This window comes from Chlamydotis macqueenii, chromosome 2, assembly GCF_036417535.1.
Source record: "Chlamydotis macqueenii isolate bChlMac1 chromosome 2, bChlMac1.mat, whole genome shotgun sequence".
Classification (NCBI taxonomy): domain Eukaryota; kingdom Metazoa; phylum Chordata; class Aves; order Otidiformes; family Otididae; genus Chlamydotis; species Chlamydotis macqueenii.
Genome location: NC_141557.1, coordinates 57,342,621 through 57,360,110, shown reverse-complemented (window position 1 = coordinate 57,360,110; position 17,490 = coordinate 57,342,621). Strand labels below are relative to the sequence as shown.

General features: G+C 42.8%; 1 protein-coding gene across 1 annotated transcript in view; it reads left to right on the top strand.

The window, feature by feature from the left end:
• EGFR (epidermal growth factor receptor) overlaps window positions 1-17,490 on the top strand; it is a 171,792-nt gene that overhangs the window by 133,920 nt on the left and 20,382 nt on the right. The window contains exons 14-19 of the mRNA XM_086743059.1: window positions 1,351-1,450; window positions 3,304-3,461; window positions 8,686-8,721; window positions 10,007-10,148; window positions 11,838-11,960; window positions 13,413-13,511. Coding sequence (XP_086599185.1) covers window positions 1,351-1,450; window positions 3,304-3,461; window positions 8,686-8,721; window positions 10,007-10,148; window positions 11,838-11,960; window positions 13,413-13,511 — 658 coding nt within the window. The remainder of the gene's footprint in view (window positions 1-1,350; window positions 1,451-3,303; window positions 3,462-8,685; window positions 8,722-10,006; window positions 10,149-11,837; window positions 11,961-13,412; window positions 13,512-17,490) is intronic.

Here is a 17,490-nt window from a genome sequence, read left to right as displayed (position 1 = left end):
TGGAAAGAAAGCAGAAAATAAGGTCTCTGGCTGCATGAGATTTCACTGGATTTGCAGAGCTGTTGTGTGAGCACAGTACCTAGCTGAGGTATCTCTCCTTCCCTGTTCAGTAAACCTGGGAGTTTGCTCCTGCCATGGTGACTGCTGAGAAAATATCCCCTTAAACCCATGAGGAGACTATCTGGAGGCACAAGGAGGCTAAGCCTTATGCTCACTTCCTGTAAAAAATAAAGGAGCTTAAAGCCCTGGTGAAAGTCCAAGCTATGCCTGTCATGTCAAGCACATCGGGCAAGAGCCCGAGCCATTTACAGTCACTGGGAGCTCAGTCATGCCTAAAGCCAGGGCTTCACTGCTTGGTAGGCTTCCTTACTGCAAAGGGACTCTTATATTTGCTCAAATGAGTGACTCACCCTTGCAATTTGCAAAGTTGCAGTCAAGGGAGAATGAACTTTCATCCGAAAAACACTGGGAGCATCAATTTCAGGCAATATTCTTGCTTCAGCCTCACTCAGGCCTGTCTGTCAGGACTACGGCCAAGTTTTTCAGTCAGTTCAACAGGTGATGTAGATGGGAAAGGCATGTCTAGCACCAAAAACTACAGGGATTTTAAAATAAATCTTTCACATATTAACTTTTAAAAATCCTGAGTATTAAGCAAGTACTTGACAGGGTGCTGATGCCCCTGGTGTTTGTATTTCTCTAGCAACTCGCAGTTCAGCAGCTGTCCTTTTTGTAAGTGAATTCCCTCCAGCAGCTATTATGACCTGAAGGGCAGATCTGGGCATTTTTTGTGTCAAATGATGGGTAGATTTAGTTTAATTAATAACATCATTACTTGAAGTAGAACAGCTTTATTGCTATTGAAACCATCTGTTCCCAGCTTTCATATTTTAATGATTCATTGTGTGTTGTAGGGAGGGCATGAATTTAATTATCGGTACATTGCTGTTTAACTTTCCTAATTATTATTTGGAGCCTTGGAATTACTTGAACTGTTTTTGCTGATCTCTTTGCATCACTACCATTTAAAAGCCCTTGGAAATCGTTGCGAATATTCTGTGTCGTTAGCTTAAAAGGGAAAGTAAACTAATTTGTAGTGTGCAATCTGGAGTGCCATGTGTTTCACCGTCAACCAAATATCCCTTACTCTTACCTCCTCCTGGTTACACTGAGCAAGTGCTACTGGTGTAGCCAGGAGGGTCCCCCTGTACTTCCTCCTCTCTCAGTGCCATCATCCCAATCTCTTTAAACTGGAAAAGTCAGGAAAAGGAGAGTAATCACAATTTAGCACTCACTAATCAGCCTGGTTTTTAATTATTCCCCCCCCCCCCCTTTTTTTTTTTCCTTCAGGGAGCCAAGAGAGTTTGAAAGGGACTCCAAGTGCCTCCCCTGCCACCCTGAGTGCCTGGTGCAAAACTCCACCGCCTACAACGCAACCTGCACTGGACCTGTAAGAGCAGATTCAGCTTAGCAAACCTGCACCTCAGGCCATGTATTAATACATGTTTCCCATGTTGAGATAATACTGAGGTCTCATTTACCCTTCTCCAAGATGAAGTGGAGATGGACGGGGTTAGAAGACAAGATCTTGGAGTAGGGAGCACAAACAGGAGAGGGAACCTCAGGATGTTATTTTTCTTTCATGTCAGCTGTCATATGTATAATACACAGTCACAGGCATTGTAGAGCCTTTCTTTTTTTCTGTCTTTTTACAGGAAAAAAAAGGCTTATGTATGTGACAATATGGAATTTGGTAAACATTTCACGAACATGTGGCTACTGAACTGCCAAGTTGGTGTGAACAAATTACATTTCCTTATTCAGAGGAAAAAAACTGCTTAAAATAGCAGATTAAAACAGTAGCTTTTTACCTTTTTGAAAAGCCATAATAAAATTGTGATCAAAACCAAATATTTACCAGAAAATATGCAGGAAGCAGTTTTTACTTAAAGCCATGTTCCCTCCTCTAACTAGGTTACAGTAAAGACCTATGTTAAAGTAATTGTAGGTGTAAATTATGTTCAAAGAAAGGCAATTAAAAAATCCTGTTTTCAAACTTGTTTAAATATTCCAAGTTCATGAAAAATCTCCTTCTACAAAAGTCAATACAGTGTAGTATTGCTAGTCATCCAGAGCCTTCCTCAAGTTTGTTCTTGAATTTTGAGAATACTCTTTTGTGTTATGAAATGTTCGGTTTGGCAACTGTGCAAAATTATTTCCTTTTAAACAGATCAAACTCATATCTTAACTGTAAAACTCTAATTCTCTTTTTTTTTGGTAATTGAAATCAAATCTGCTTCCATCACAGATCCTCCTCTGTGCTACTTAACCCAACTCTTACTGTCTTCTGCAGCCATTGAGTGTTTGACCCCTGCCCATCATCAGTTTGAAGAGTCACTGCTCAGTAATGTGAAGCATTTTCATCCTCCCTTCTAGCTTAGACCACCGTGGCCTCAGGGATGTTATTAACATTATAAGCTACTTCAGGTGGTGACCACCCCCTTGTTCCATATTTGCCCAGCGTCTAGTAATCAGTCTATTATAGTGGCCCTTAGACATTACAGTAATTAAGATAATCTTCCTATAGCATGTCTTATTGTAGTCCCACTGAAACTGGGACTGTGGATCTGGTCTGTTTTTTTCTCCAGAGTGGAATTTGATCCAGAGTTACTGGTTCCCCTGCTTTAAAATATGTAGAGCATTCCTGGTGTTGTTATAGCCTGAATAAAAACAGTTCTGCCAAAAATGGCCAAAGGCAATGCCTTTAAAAACAAACTAAGTGCTTTTCAAAGTAAAAAAAAAACGCATGGGTTCCTTGAGTTGCCTCCATTATCCCCTGTTTCTTCCTAATGGAGGGAAGAACCTGTGCTGAAAAACTAGGAAAATAATTATTTGAGCCCAGTACTTCAGGAAGGTGTCAGCAGGTCCAGGTCCATCATTTAAAATCATATGATGGTAGATTGCAGCAGGCTCTCTGCTTTTGAGCTTACGCCTTATCAAGGTGTCATTAAATTATTTCCCATTTTAAGTGAAAAATGCAAGCTTTCCAACCAGGCAGAAGGCAGGGGGAAAAAAGAGGCAATACTGAAACTCAGTAAAATACTAGCTTTAAATATCAGGTACTACATTTTGTACAGTCCATCCTACAAGACCCAATACTTGAAAGAATATCAGGTAGCAAGGTAATAAAACTAGATGATCGTGAAAACTTCCAGCAGTTGAAGGCATTTAGATTTATCTTCTGAATTTCCTCCTGAGTAGACTGATATAAGGGCATTACAAACAAACTGTTTCTCTTTGCAGGGCCCTGACAATTGCATGAAGTGTGCCCATTTTATAGACGGCCCCCACTGCGTGAAATCCTGCCCAGCAGGGGTTCTGGGCGAGAATGACACCCTCGTCTGGAAATACGCCGATGCAAACGCTGTTTGCCAGCTCTGCCATCCAAACTGCACACGGGGGTGAGTAATACCCCGGGCTGAATGGAAACAGGGGGAAAAAATAGGGAACAGCTCATCTTGAGCTCTTTCCTTTCCTGACGGTCTCATTTCAAACCACCAAGAAGAAGAAATAGCAGGGAGCAAGAGAGGTCAGGAGTACACAGGTAATGTAAGCAGAGTGCAGGGGACTTTGTAAATAGGAAAAGTTCAATGGCACTTCTTATTTACACAAAAAAAAAAAAAGAGGGAAATGTTTCAGGGAGTTTGAAACAAGTTTGCTTGTTGATTTAAATAGGAAACTTCCTGGAATTTTACAGAACTCTCCCACGAGTGATGCATGTTTTTTTCCCACCTGGCTTGGTGTTGGGTCCTCTGGTTTTTGGGAGGAACATCAGTGACATCTGGTGGATGCTGAGCTCCCAGGGCCCATTTTTCTCTGCACCTTTCATTTTTCAGAAGGGAAATCCCAGTGAGGTAGCACAGTGATTTTCTTTCTTTGCTTCTTTCCATATGCTAGCACTTGGTCTGAGTTTCAAGCCTTGCTTACCTCCTGCATGTGGCTTTATTAATCAGTATCATAGTAAACCCAACCTGTATGAACCGTTTTTGTCCTCATTTGGGGGCACACTTAAATCACCACCTATATGAGCTGTGAATTCAACTGTATTTAACCTATATGACAATAAGTAACAGGGCTGCAGCTGTCTCCTCTCCTGGTTTCCGATCTGCAAAGGACAAGGGATGTGCAGTAAGAGGTTTTAGGTTTTGAGACTTGGTTGTGATGTTTTCAAAGCAAAAAATAACCCACATTTAGTATCTTTTCCTTCACAGGTCCCTACTCTGTACCCTGCAGGTCTATCCAATCCAAAATCATTCTGTAATATGCCTGTAATACGTGTTGCAAGAGAGAAGTTCAGACCAACCGTCATCCCATTGTTCATTTAGCAAATTCAACTGCCAGGTCGTTAAAGAGCAGAGTGCCCAGGCCCCCACCTTCATGGAGAAAAGAGGATGAAGGGTTAAACCAGCAAGTAACAGCCCTTCAAATTCAGTGCTCTGGTTTTCAGATGATAGCTGCAACAGCCACGTGGGTTTGCCATGATTTGCAGTGATGTCCCCTGTGTTTGGTGACAGTCGCAGGCAAGGCTTATCAGGGCTTCCCATCACAGGCCTGAGAACAAATGATCTCAGTTGCAAAGGGATCTTCATAACTTTGCTCTCTGTTAACCTCAGGAGTCTCTACTGATACAAACTGGCCACAGGGATCCAGTATCCTTCTAACTGGCCACATGAAAATGTGGCTGGTTATTGGAGCAGCATAATGGATAACCACATCTGAACAAGGCTTTCAACTGTGTGGCCTCAGTAGCGAGATCAAAGGCTAGACTCAAATGAATGCAAACTTGAAGAACATAATCTGCCAGACATGGGTGTAGCTGCAAGCTACAGAGCTCATCAGAAAAGTCCATTCCTGTCTGGCTTTAGCAGTGGATGGGTGTACCATAGGAGTCTGGCAGGTGATGGGGGTAGGGTAAGGAGAAGTTTTTCAAAATTAGGGGTACCCAACATTGGCTCAGCATATTTGGCCCCATGTTATGAAGAACATAAAAAGTAGTATCAATTTAATCTCTGATGTGAAAGACCTGTTTACCACAGTTACATTGTGGCCCTGTTCAAGTTGCTGCCCAAATGCAGCTGAAGAAATGACCTGTATCCCTGAAGGGCTCAAGAGAGCTAAGAGAAGGTAGTGTTACTCTTCTTGCTTTACAAATGCGACATCTGAGGCTAATGACATTGATGGGTAGGGAGCCAGTGTCAGAGGCATAATCTGGGAATGTGCAGTCTGGCACAGCATTTTCCATGTGAAGGCAATCAATCAGTAATGCCACTTACTTCTCTTCACGCCTTTCCCTCGTTGTGCTGCGGGAACGGGATCTGTTCAGCAGTGGGTGGAAAACATCTGTCTCGCAAAGTTTTTGCATCCTTAGAAACCACAGTCTCAGCGATTTCTGCGTGACAAGAAACAACAGCTTTATTTCTGTCCCTGTCCAATTTCATGGCCCACAAAATCTTATCAGCGTGATTAAGTGTGCTGACTTCAGTAGTCATGTAAAGTAAGGATTTCCAGGATCTGGCTCTATTTTCCTTATTTGAAGAAGCTGCAAGAGGACTTTTCTTCCCAACTGAGCTTTGTCATTCATTTTGGGTTTTTTGCTTTAGATGTGCTTACTGGTAGTGCATTGCTTCCTTTGTATAGCCATGAAGAACCTCATCTAGTCTAATTTTCTTTGCTGAGTTGTTTGTTCAGCCTTCATTAGAAAACAGAAGGGAGATGGCTTTCTCCTGCTTAGCCCAAAAGACCCCTTCTCTCCCATTTTCCCTGTAACTGCTTGGGGATTTTGTACACTAGCTTCCTTTTGCCTCTAGTACAGTTGAGAAAATACACTCCAATAAAGACAGCGACATCCCCAAGGCCTTGGAATTACCCTGTGTATACCTGGAGCAGCTAGTGAAAGACAGCAGCTTGATTAATCTGCTCGTCATTGAAGGGTTTGATTTTCCCTTGCCACTCTCCCAGAGCACAGGAATTAAATTCAGTCACGGTGGGGTGGAAGAGCAAGAAGGACAGAACTGTAGCTAATAGCACTGACTAGTCCCTACCAACAGTATGTGTCTCACCCCTTCATGTTAGGAGGGGTTGAGAAGGTGGCCAGGGGGTCGGAGAGGGAAGGTTGCAGCAGCACAGCACAAATGTGATGCCTTTGTCACACTCTGAAGGTTAATGAGAGAGAAAGGGCAGAGGAAAGTTCTTGTAAGGCTTTAAAAAGCCCGACGGTTTTCCATTTCTTTTATGACTGTGAAGTAACTAACGGTATTATAGTGTGAATTCCCTCTGAAAGACCATAAATCATAGCAACGTGGCTATATTAAATCAAATTAGGAGCTATGAGTCGAGGAGAAAGTTGTTAAAATTGTGGTGGATTTGGGAAATGAATAGCTATGTCTGCACTAGGACAAGTAATATTTACGTAGACAGATGAAATGCTGAGTTCAGAATGCATCAGTTTTCAGGGACTGTACACAGCACTGATTTTCCAGTAAGTAGAGAAATATTTCAGCTTCTGCTTAATTGTGTCTGATATAGCCATAAGATCTTGAGGCAGTTCGTAACACCAGGTCACATTTCTCATTTTGGTTTCTGTAAGCAAAAGAAAAACCATTCAGAAATGGAAAAAGTGATTGTTTAGATTCCATAAAACTTGAGTTACTTATGTTGTGTGTCATCATGAAATTCCGCATTAAGAAAGATGGTTATATTTAGTCCTGGATGGATGTTTGTCATAGGTTTTGTTTCTCCTTTGACTTGTGAAATGAATAAGAAAATCACACGGAATTTGAAAAGCACAAGCTGATTTGTCGTTTCCTTCCCAAACACCTTCTAACTTTATCCCACTACACTTGATATTGATCAGTTTGTGTGGGAAATAATTTTAAAAAGCAAAGGGACAAAGTAACATGGCAAATGAGTATTTTTAGGAAGACATAATTTGAGTGACCACAATCACATTATGAAATAATGTCAGGTCTTTTAATTTCACATCTTTATTGGGAGAAGCTGCACGTGCTTTGTTGCATTAGCATATAGAAATTCAGATCCAGGTGGTAGAGCGTGATAGGATGAGGTCTTGGGTCCTAGATATATTTTCTGTTGAGCACCCGAAGAGAGAAGCCCAATCCAAAGTGAGATACGTCTCCTGTGATGGTAAGAAAGCCGATGGTTCTTCTCTGCACATGCAGCCTCTCTGTGCTTATTTATGAAACTGAGCAACAAACCAAGCCATGGACAGACAGGGAACACAAACAAAGCTGGGCACCCGGTATCCAGGAACTGGTATGCACAGCACTTCCAGCGTGTCCAGGACAGCAAGATGCACATTCTTGCATGGGAGCCCAGTGAACTCACAAGACCTGCCAGATGCTGGGTCTTGGAGCACCGTGTTGGCCCAGAAACAAGGCAAATACACAAGGGAAGATCAGAGTAATGAAAACAAACAAACAAACAAAAACCCAATAAAATGAGTAGTTGCTTCACCTCTTCCTCCCTGAGACCTAGATCAAGTTATGAGATAAGATCTGCAACTCCACCTGCCATTTTGAAATTTTTCTGGTTCCTCCTCTCAGTGAGAGGGAATTCAGAGCAGTTTTCCTGGCACAAGCTCACTCCTTACCCCCTACTTGACCTCTTCTAGAGTTGTTTTGCGATGATGCATTTTCTTTAAGTCAGCGCAGGGAGCGGATACCACAAACTAGACTTTTCTCCTCACTGTGCTCTGTTTTTCGGAGGTGATGTAACCCTGTCTGTAATGCTCTCCTTCCTCGGTAGACACCACAAAGACCACAATTCCCATGAAGAGCATACATCTTGTAGCCCAGCAGCACTTAGGGAATGCACGGTGCCTCTCACGCCCATTAGACCATCAAGTGAATGCAGTCAGTGTTTTTATCTGTGTTGTTTTTTGCATTGGGCTGCCAAAATTAATTTGAGGCATTTTAAACTCAAATGGAGAATGAATGACTTACTAGTGGAGTTTCTGGCTCTCTGGATAACTGTCGTATCTGTTTACATTACCAGTAATGTAAGACCTTAGATTCTCAAAGAAAAATATCACGAACACATGCCAACAGACTATAGCCGAAGGGAGTGCTGTCAAATTCTGTTTCCTGATAGGAGCATGTATCTGCTACCCAAGTTTTCCACTGCAATAGAAAGTCTGGAAATTGTAATCTTTTACTTATCAGGAAACAAAGGTTATGCAGGAGGGTCTGCAGTGACACGTTTCCATGTGGCTTTCTGCCCTTGTGCAGGGAAAAAGCTACTTCTGTCCTCCTTCATGGTCAGCCCTGAGCTTCAGCGCTAATGCAGATGTCCACGCAGGGCCAGGGAATCCAGCTCCATTTGAATTTTGTGTTTCTAGGTCCTCCCCCCATTCTACCACATGACAGAAACTTGTTTTAAAATACACTTTAAACTGAGTATGCAGCATAACTATTCCCCTAGATAAAAGGTTTTGGAGCATGGCCATTGACTGATATTTAATAGAGTGTATGACTTATAAATTCCTGTGTTAATGCTTGGACTGCTCTGAAACACAACTTTTTCAATCAGTAGCACTCTTCATAGTTGGAATTATAGAAGTATGTATGCCAGAGCTAATATGTTTGTAATGTTCATTTGTTTTTACAGGTGCAAAGGGCCAGGTCTTGAAGGCTGTCCAAACGGGTGAGTATTTCATCTGCTACAATTAACGCCAGAGCTGGAAAGAATGCATGCATGTTTACATTTCCACACTGGACACTGCAAGGCCGGGACTAAAGTTAAGTCTTCAGTTCTGTACAGGGAAGTGACAGATTAGAGCAGGCTCTGACTTATAAAAATTATTTAAAGAACTGAGAAATATTCCCACTGGCACAAGACTCCAAAACCTTATTCTCCTTAACTTGTTTTTCAAGGTGAGATCTGGCATCCATTACTGGAGAACAAAAGGAAGAGCTGGAAACAGAAAGGATTAAGAGCTAGTGGCAGAGAGAGATATGTTCAGGATTTATATAGTTACCTGCATGACGCGGGATTCATCTCAGACACACAGAGGGTCTTTTCCAGCCCTGCGATCTGTACATCTCCCACTGCTCTGTGCACAGATGGACATTCGTTCTTCACACTAGATCTTACGTTATGCTGGTTGGCCTCATGACTTGCTCAAGGTCATGCAACAAGCAAATAGGCTTCTCTGACTAACAGAGAGGGATTTAGCTTCTGGCCACAAAGTCATGCTATGGCAAGATAAATTCTAGAAGTACTGTTAAAAAGTTACTCTATTTAATAGTAATCCCCAGGGCAACTTAGAAGGAGCTGTGTTGGATCTCTAAGTATAGACCAGAAAGCAATCTTGAAAAACAGGTTTTTCTTTTCAACTTAAATTTGAAATGACCCAGGCTCTAATAAAGAGGCAGCAATCTATCTGTACGTACAAGATGGACGGTTCACACATTACCTGGCCTCAGACATTTGTACTTAAGGAGGAGGGCCAACGATCTGAAGTTCATTGTGACCCTTACAGCATGGCCCTTCCAATAATGGTGAGATGTCAGCTTCATTGCTGGTATCACAACTGAGTATGCCTTCTTGATATTGCCTTCTCCCCATGTGCTTCATGTATCTGATCACATGCAGGCTGCCCGTGGCTGGCATGTAGAGGCATCACGGATTTGATGCTCATGTGCTTGGTGGGTTTGTCAAAGGGAGGAGAAATCACCTCGCTTAAGCTATGAGGATCAGCTCCAATTGCAAGTTTGAAAGAAGAGTGAAGACTTTGAGCAGGTTAATGGATGAGTAACTTAAAAATACAGATGCTCAACATATCTGAAATGTCACATAGGCTTAATTGGATGTCCAGAGTGTGTGCTTGATCAAAATTTAAGGCTTCATGCAACTTCTGTAGTGTTTTTTGAAAAATCTTACACCTAAGCATTTTTTTTCTCTTTCTGGATCCTCTCTTGTCTTGCAGCTCCAAAATCCCATCTATTGCAGCTGGCGTCGTTGGAGGTCTCCTGTGCCTGGTGGTGGTCGGCTTGGGCATTGGCCTTTACTTGCGAAGGCGCCACATTGTCAGAAAGCGGACCCTGCGCCGGCTGCTGCAGGAGAGGGAGGTGAGTGCCGCCAGCATGGCTGCAACACCGGCTGCATTATCTGGGGCAATGGGTGCCTACCTCCTCCTACCAAAGAATTAAAGCACTATGCATCTGCCTTTAACTCAACAAGCTCTTGGGCTGGCAAACATGGTGTCTGCCACGCTAGTTGGAAAAGAGGCAGTGTGCATCTAGCAGCTTCTCACCTAATCTCAAGTCTGATCCCTCTGGATATAATTTTCAAAAGCTTTAGGGGATTTACATGTCTAAATCCCAATGAAAATAATTGAGATTGTCTACTCAGAAAAAACTACACCTTCAGGGTGAGGTGCTTTGTGTTTGCTGATCCATACCACCTTGCTGTGTAGACCCTCAGCTTTGAATAGTTTCTCCCTCCAGACAAGCGTCGAGGCTGCAGTGGCAACTTGGGTGCTTTTGAAAATTTTACCTCCTTGATCAGGCATATGTCCAATCCTGCAAAAAAAAAAAAAAAGAGAGAGAGAAAGGAGGGGAGGGAAAGGAATTGAGGAAGTGTATCTTGTCTTTGGTTTGTTTTTAGCACAAAAACCCCACAAAGCCATCAAAGTGAATGATTCACTCTGTTGGGCATGAATAAGGTTTCTACACTGCTTTTAGTTTTCTGCGTGGTTTTGTGTGCGTTACAGCATCACCCTCTGGGTACCTCACATATAAAATAGCAAAATTCATTATCCTGGATTAAAGCTGCTCTTTTATGATTAGCCCCTTCTCTTTCTAGTCCAATCATAGTAAATAATTAGAAAATTGTGGTTAGCATTCTGCTAAAAGCCCAGTTGCAGCTTCCTTCTGTACTCGCTGACTTTGCAGAGTCAGCTGCTAAAATCCTTAAAAAAAGCTGTCCTGCTTTTTAAACCACTACCTAACAATATTTTACATACCACTGCATTCTACAGTTGTGATAGTAGAGTTCAGTTTGTGCTCAGCTCATGTTGTACCCTCTGGACTCCTCAAAATGAAGATATCTCATCATACCACAAAGGTTGCTAGCCCGCTAAAATGGGATTGGATCTAGCTAAATATGGAAAAAGAAAAATCAGTATGGGAAAAAGCTGACTTATGCATCAAAAAAGTGTTAAATATCTCTGTTTAGACAGCATTACTGCTATTTGCAATAAGGCTTAGATCAAATTTTGAAAACATCAGTAGTCAGTGCAACTTCTTTTTTATTGAGAAAAGAATCACTCTCAGAATTTCAGTTGCTGCTTTTAAACCCTGTGGTCGGGGGGAGCCAGTGGCACCATGGGAATTTTATCCAGTTAAACAAGAGCAAACCTGAAATGTTGCAGGTGATTCTTGCTTGGTATTTAAAACATTTTTATAATTTATTCACAAATTAAAAAAAAATCTTCTTGAAGTTCTGTGGTAATAACACTGTTCTTCATACAATGTGTTTTGAGGCTTTGAAATCAAAGCCTTCATTTGAAAAGTAGTATTCCTTCGTTCTCCTTCAAAATGGCAGTCACCACTCTGTGATTGATTTTACCTCTGAAATTTGGAGCAACTCTAGGTATTTATGGCTGCAAGTCAGAGAAGAGCTGTCCTCCCATAAACTTCATGTGGAATAAAATGTTCATTATTTTAAAGGAAGGATTTATTTGCTTCCCCAAAGCATGCTGCTTGCTGTCCTCCTAGGCTGTATATCCTTGTAACGTTGTCTTCTCTCTGCACCAGCTTGTCGAACCACTGACACCCAGCGGGGAGGCACCGAACCAGGCTCATCTGAGAATTTTAAAGGAAACAGAATTTAAAAAGGTCAAAGTGTTAGGTTCTGGAGCTTTTGGCACTGTTTATAAGGTAAGATCACCCTGTCTCTCTTCCCCTTTTCATCTTGCTCACTTGTGCAGAAGCCACCCAAACAAAGCATGAACTGGTAGCAGAGACCATTGTGTAGATTTTTTTTTAAATAGATTTTATAGCATGTATATATTGAATGGTAGAGAGATGACTCAATCATCATTAGTTGAGTTTTGGATCAAGTAACATGGGAAGTTTTACATAAGATGTTGCGAAAGCCATACTGCTGAACTTGAGGGACACAGATCTTTACTTAAAAACTACCACAGCTAAATGTTGTGAATATTATGAAAAAAAGAAATGCACTCTTGTCAGCTCAGTGCTAAGCCATTTTTCTGTGTGGTCTGGGGTCTTGTTTTTATGATTGTTCATCACTCTTTCATTAGAACTAACTGAGATGTGTGGAAGTGTCTACACACCTTCAGTTGTGTTGGTCCACAGGGTATTTTTTCTCTTAGTGTTTGTTTATTCTCTGCATTTCTTCTTCACCAGGTTCCACCTCCTTTTATTCAGGATATGTGTTTCCAGCTTTGCCGGTAGTACTGAGCTATAAACTGTAGAATCATATATTTTTTCATAAAGCCCTATATTCTGAAGTAGGCATCCAGATATGCCTAGGAACTTCAGGGACACAAATCCCATTGACCTTGGAAAATGTGCACCTACATTGCTGGGTACTTCAGCAGAGCGTCCTTGTAGCACCACGCCGTTCACCTCCTGCTTAAATGGCCTCCTGACAATATAGACATATAGCACTAAACCAGTCAGATATAAATGCACCTGTCACTGTGTACGTGTAGGACTGGATTATTTTGCAGGATAGATGCCATCTCATTTTCATGAAAAAATCACAGTTCTTTTCATCCCATGATTTGTAAATTGGAAGTGGCAAGGTTTTGCACATGCAGGTGCTGTGGTGTGCTAATTAATTAGATTTCCATCCACATAAGTTGCTCTTTATGTTTCTCTTGGGCTATTTATACAGGGATTGGATATTAAGAAAAAATTTTTTACAATGCAAGTTGTAGAACACTGGAACAGGTTGCCCAGAGAGGTGGTGGATGCCCCATCCCTGGAAACGTTCAAGGCCAGGTTGGATGAGGCTCTGAGCAACCTGATCTCGTCGGGGATGTCCCTGCTTCTTGCAGGGGGGTTGGACTAGATGACATTTGAAGGACCCTTCCAACTCTAACCATTCTATGATTCTATGATTCTATATCTTTTCAAAAAAGCAGAGTAGAGGTGACTGAAAGAGAAATACCACTTACTGTATTAATATGATTTTGTCGACACCCACAAGACAAGTTTTTTTGCAAATTTCTGTTGTCTGCCATGTCTTCTCATTGCTTAGAATATTTAAGTCTACTCAGAAGATGTAAAATGTATATGCAATTGTGAGAATTAACCTGTTAGATATGAGACTGACTAACTCTTTGTACTTCTTTTTGGTAGGGACTTTGGATCCCAGAAGGGGAGAAGGTTAAAATTCCTGTTGCTATTAAAGAATTGAGAGAGGCTACATCACCAAAAGCCAACAAGGAGATACTTGATGTAAGTTTTTATGTTTGTTTTGCCAAGTTGTCTGTGGTCTGTGGATTTTCCTCTGTAGCAACTAAAGGGATTTCAGGATTTTGGGTGCGAAGAAATATTTTGCACCCCAAACTGCACTCTCCATATGGAAGTACTGGGCTTTGCAGCCCAGTCTGTGAAGTGCTTTTGTGTTTCCTATGAATCCTGTTCTCGCAATCCAGATACTGATGTTATACTTGTGGGGTGGCACCTAAGGAGAGGTCATAACCATACATTTATAGCTAATTCTGATTTCTTTATTCTGATGTTTCAGTTCTTAAACTGCATTCATTGCCATTATGGAGTACAATTAAACCCAGTAACAACATATCTAATGTTTTTTGAATCCTGACATTGCAGATTGTCATAACCTAGTTGCTTGGTTACATGGGATTAAATTAACTAGAAATCGAACAGAAAAAAAAAAAATCCCAACCGTCTGGTTTCTCTGCCATGAACAGCAAGAAATTACCTCACTTCCCGAAAGAGGCATGGAAATTTTATTCTCTTGCTTGGATATAGCTCATCACTTCAGAGAACAGGGAAAAAGGCTATGGGACAGTTTTAGGAGTTTATACATGTGTGAGTTTACAACGGGTGACCTGGAGTCCTTGTCGTAGTTCAGCCCCGATCGGACCAGACTACGCAGTCTCTCTCTCACTCCCCCCCACCTTCTGAGAGAACAGGGAGAGAAAATATAAGGAAAAACGGCTCAAGGTTTGAGATAAGGACAGGGAGAAATCCTTAAAGTTACCGTCACGGGCAAAACAGACTCGACTTGGGGAAAACTATTCATTTATTACTACAAACAGCAGGATAATGAGACAGAGAACAAGATAACCTCCCCCCACCCCTCCCTCTTCCCGAGCTTAACATTATCTCTACTACCTTCCCCCCCCCCGAGCGGCACAGGGGGGAAGAGGGAATGGGGGTTGCAGTCAGTTCATCATACGTTGTTTCACACCGCTGCTTCATGGTCGGGGGAAGAACTCCTCACATTCCTCCCCTGCTCCATTGTGGGGTCCCTCCCACAGGCCACAGTCCTTTGTGGAACTGCTCCGGCGTGGGTCATCTCTTCCACGGGTGCAGTCCCTCTAGAACAGCTGTCCCAGCGGGCCCTCCACGGGCCACAGCTGCCTTCAGGCATCCACCTCCCCCGGTACGGGGTCCTTCACGGGCTCCAAGTGGATCTCTGCTCCTCCGTGGACCTCCATGGGCTGCAGGGGGACAACCTGCTCCACCATGGTCATCACCACAGGCTGCAGGGGAATCTTGGCCAGGAGCCGCATTACTCCTCCCCCTCCTTCTGAACTGACCTTGGCGTCTGCAGCCGTTCCTCACAACAGGCTGGTAGATGTCTCTCAGGATCTTTTTTGCATCTCATTCACTTCTCATCTCCTTTCCACTTCTTGCAGCCGGGCTGGACCGAGTCGGGCCCAGTCGGCTGCCTGGCGAGAGGCCAGAGGGTGAGGCCTGCAAGGCCCATGAGGCCTGCGCCTCCCCCTCTGCGCCTCTGCCCCCGCTCAGCTTCTTCACATCTTCTCTTCTCTCCTCTTTTTTTTTTTCTGTTTTCCCCTTCTTAAATACGTTATCGCAGAGGCGTTATCACGGGACATTCTGCTACCAATCGGCTTGGCCTTGGCCAGCAGCAGGTCCGCCCTAGGCCTGGCCAAGTCCCCTGAACAAAGGGGAGCGACTTCTAGCAGTTTCCTACAGAAGCTACCACCTTAGGCCCCCCCTACTAAACAAAACCACAACAGTCCTAAATAGAAAGTTCCCTGAACTTGGAATAGCTAAGAATCTGAACTCTGGCACTAGATCTGGAGCCATGTAACATATAGCACTGAGGATATGTATTTGCATAGACAGAAAGGAAAATGCTTAGTGCGGAGAGGAGCGCTCAGATGTGTTCATGTGCAGTGATTCAGTCCTCAGCAACAAGAAATGGGAGAGTGGGGGAGGTTGTGTATCCTGTTCAGCCCTTGGAGCCCAGTGCTGGAGCCTGCTGGGTTGCTCTGGAGGGCTGGTCAACCCAGGAGTGCCTCAAGCAAAGCAGTGTATTTGGTACAGATTAAGTCTTTAAGCTTCTTCTTGCTATACCCACATGAGCGTGCTTCTAGAAAGCATAGACTGGAAGCCTGGATTTGGCGGCGACTTGTCTGTCGAGTGTTTGCAGGTACAGGGCAAATGACACCTCAGGTAGAAAGGCTCATCTCAAATGGTTCAAGCTGGCAAAGATCTTAAAAAGCCAAGTCTTACAGTGAGTAGTATCGAGATGAATGGCTGTGAAAAAACCACCACTTGTGCCACTAATGACAATAAATCACACCGGGTTTTTCCAATTACCTTGAAGCTGAAGTGTTGTTCCAATATATTACTCTGCTTCTACAGATAGTGTGTTACATACCATATGATTTGAGATGTGTATTGCAGAAATGCAAAAGAATAGGTGGTCCATCTCAGAATCCATACATGAAGCCATATCCATCCTGATTTTAGTTTAGTTACACTCCAGACCAGTCTCAGCCCATGTGCCCTTGGTCTCTGGTCCTTGCCTGCCTGTGTGCAGGCTGCAGTCCCTCCCTTTGCTGGCGTTCCCCACATTGAGGAGCTGGCAAAGATGCTGCTCAGCTGCCTGCCCTGAGCTCTACCCCTCATATCCTCTTCATAGTGATAAGAAGCATAACAGAGTCTTGGCAAAGGATGCTTTGGACTTAACTGCATTCAATTCCTGTATACTGAAGGAAGGGTTAAGGAATAAGCCTACAGTACTGCATCCTGCCTTCAGCAGATCAAGATATTCACATGAAGGGGCAGTAGGTGCAGGAACTGTGCACTCTTCGGTGGTATCAAAGTACTTTCTCTTTTCAGAGAAGTTTCTATATCATACCCCCACATTATCTTTTCTTTTCCATTGAATTATAATACTTAACAAAAGCCTCTTGCTTTTTTCAGCCGTGTTCATTTTTTAGATTATTTGGTTGGTGGCATTCATTCTGTATTTCAGAGGAAAATTTAAAAAAATACAAAACCAGTGAAAGAAGTCAAAAGGATGACTCCAAAATCTCCTCCCAAAACAGATTTTTGCTACATAACCAACTTTTCAAGGTCACTGAAACCTCAGAGATAATAATGTCCAATTAAAGATGATTTATCTTACAGAAACACACTAGGTATAGAACAAGCGCAGCAGCTTTAGCTTATACAATCCAGGCGAGCTCTCACTGGCTTTATTAGGGTAGGGCTAATTCAGAAGATTGTTGTTGAATACCAAGCATACTTGGAGCAGGTCAGAGCGTACCGCAGAGATTTCCAAGATAAACAGTTGAAACAAAGACCCACTTTAATGTCTTGAGAGACATTACTTAGAGAGACCCACAACCGCACAATAGCTCCCTTCTGCTCCCTGTGAGGAAGTGGTGGCCTGTTTCACTTTGCAGTATCAAATATAATAGGCAACATCAATGCTTGGATGCTCTCCGAAAGCTTTGTGGCCTCTACACCCACCTTGCTCTTTCAGCATCCCAGCTCTTAGCCCCCAGGTCAGCCCTGCATGAGCTGCATAGCAGATGGACAGTGAGAACAGTTCCAATTCTGTGCAGATTTCCAACCCCCCACTCCGCTGAAATGAATACAATATGGATCTGAATCCCAACAGGAAACAAGGCAAGGAACAGATGCCTTTCATCGGTACAACGGCTCGGTTTTGGAAGCCTAGGGAGATAAGTGTATTTTGGTCTCTGCTTACATCTGAGCATCATATAGTGGATTGACAAAGTTCAGTAAAAAACACTGCCACAAATATCTACAAAATTGAATAGCACATTGTATTCTTGCTTTATCTTTCCTTGGGCTAGCCTTGACAGAGGGTTGTTTTTCAACATCCTGCAGTAGGTTGAGACCCAGTTCTGCCAGAGATCTTCTTTAACCTAGCTGCCTGCAGGCCACTTTAATCTCCAAG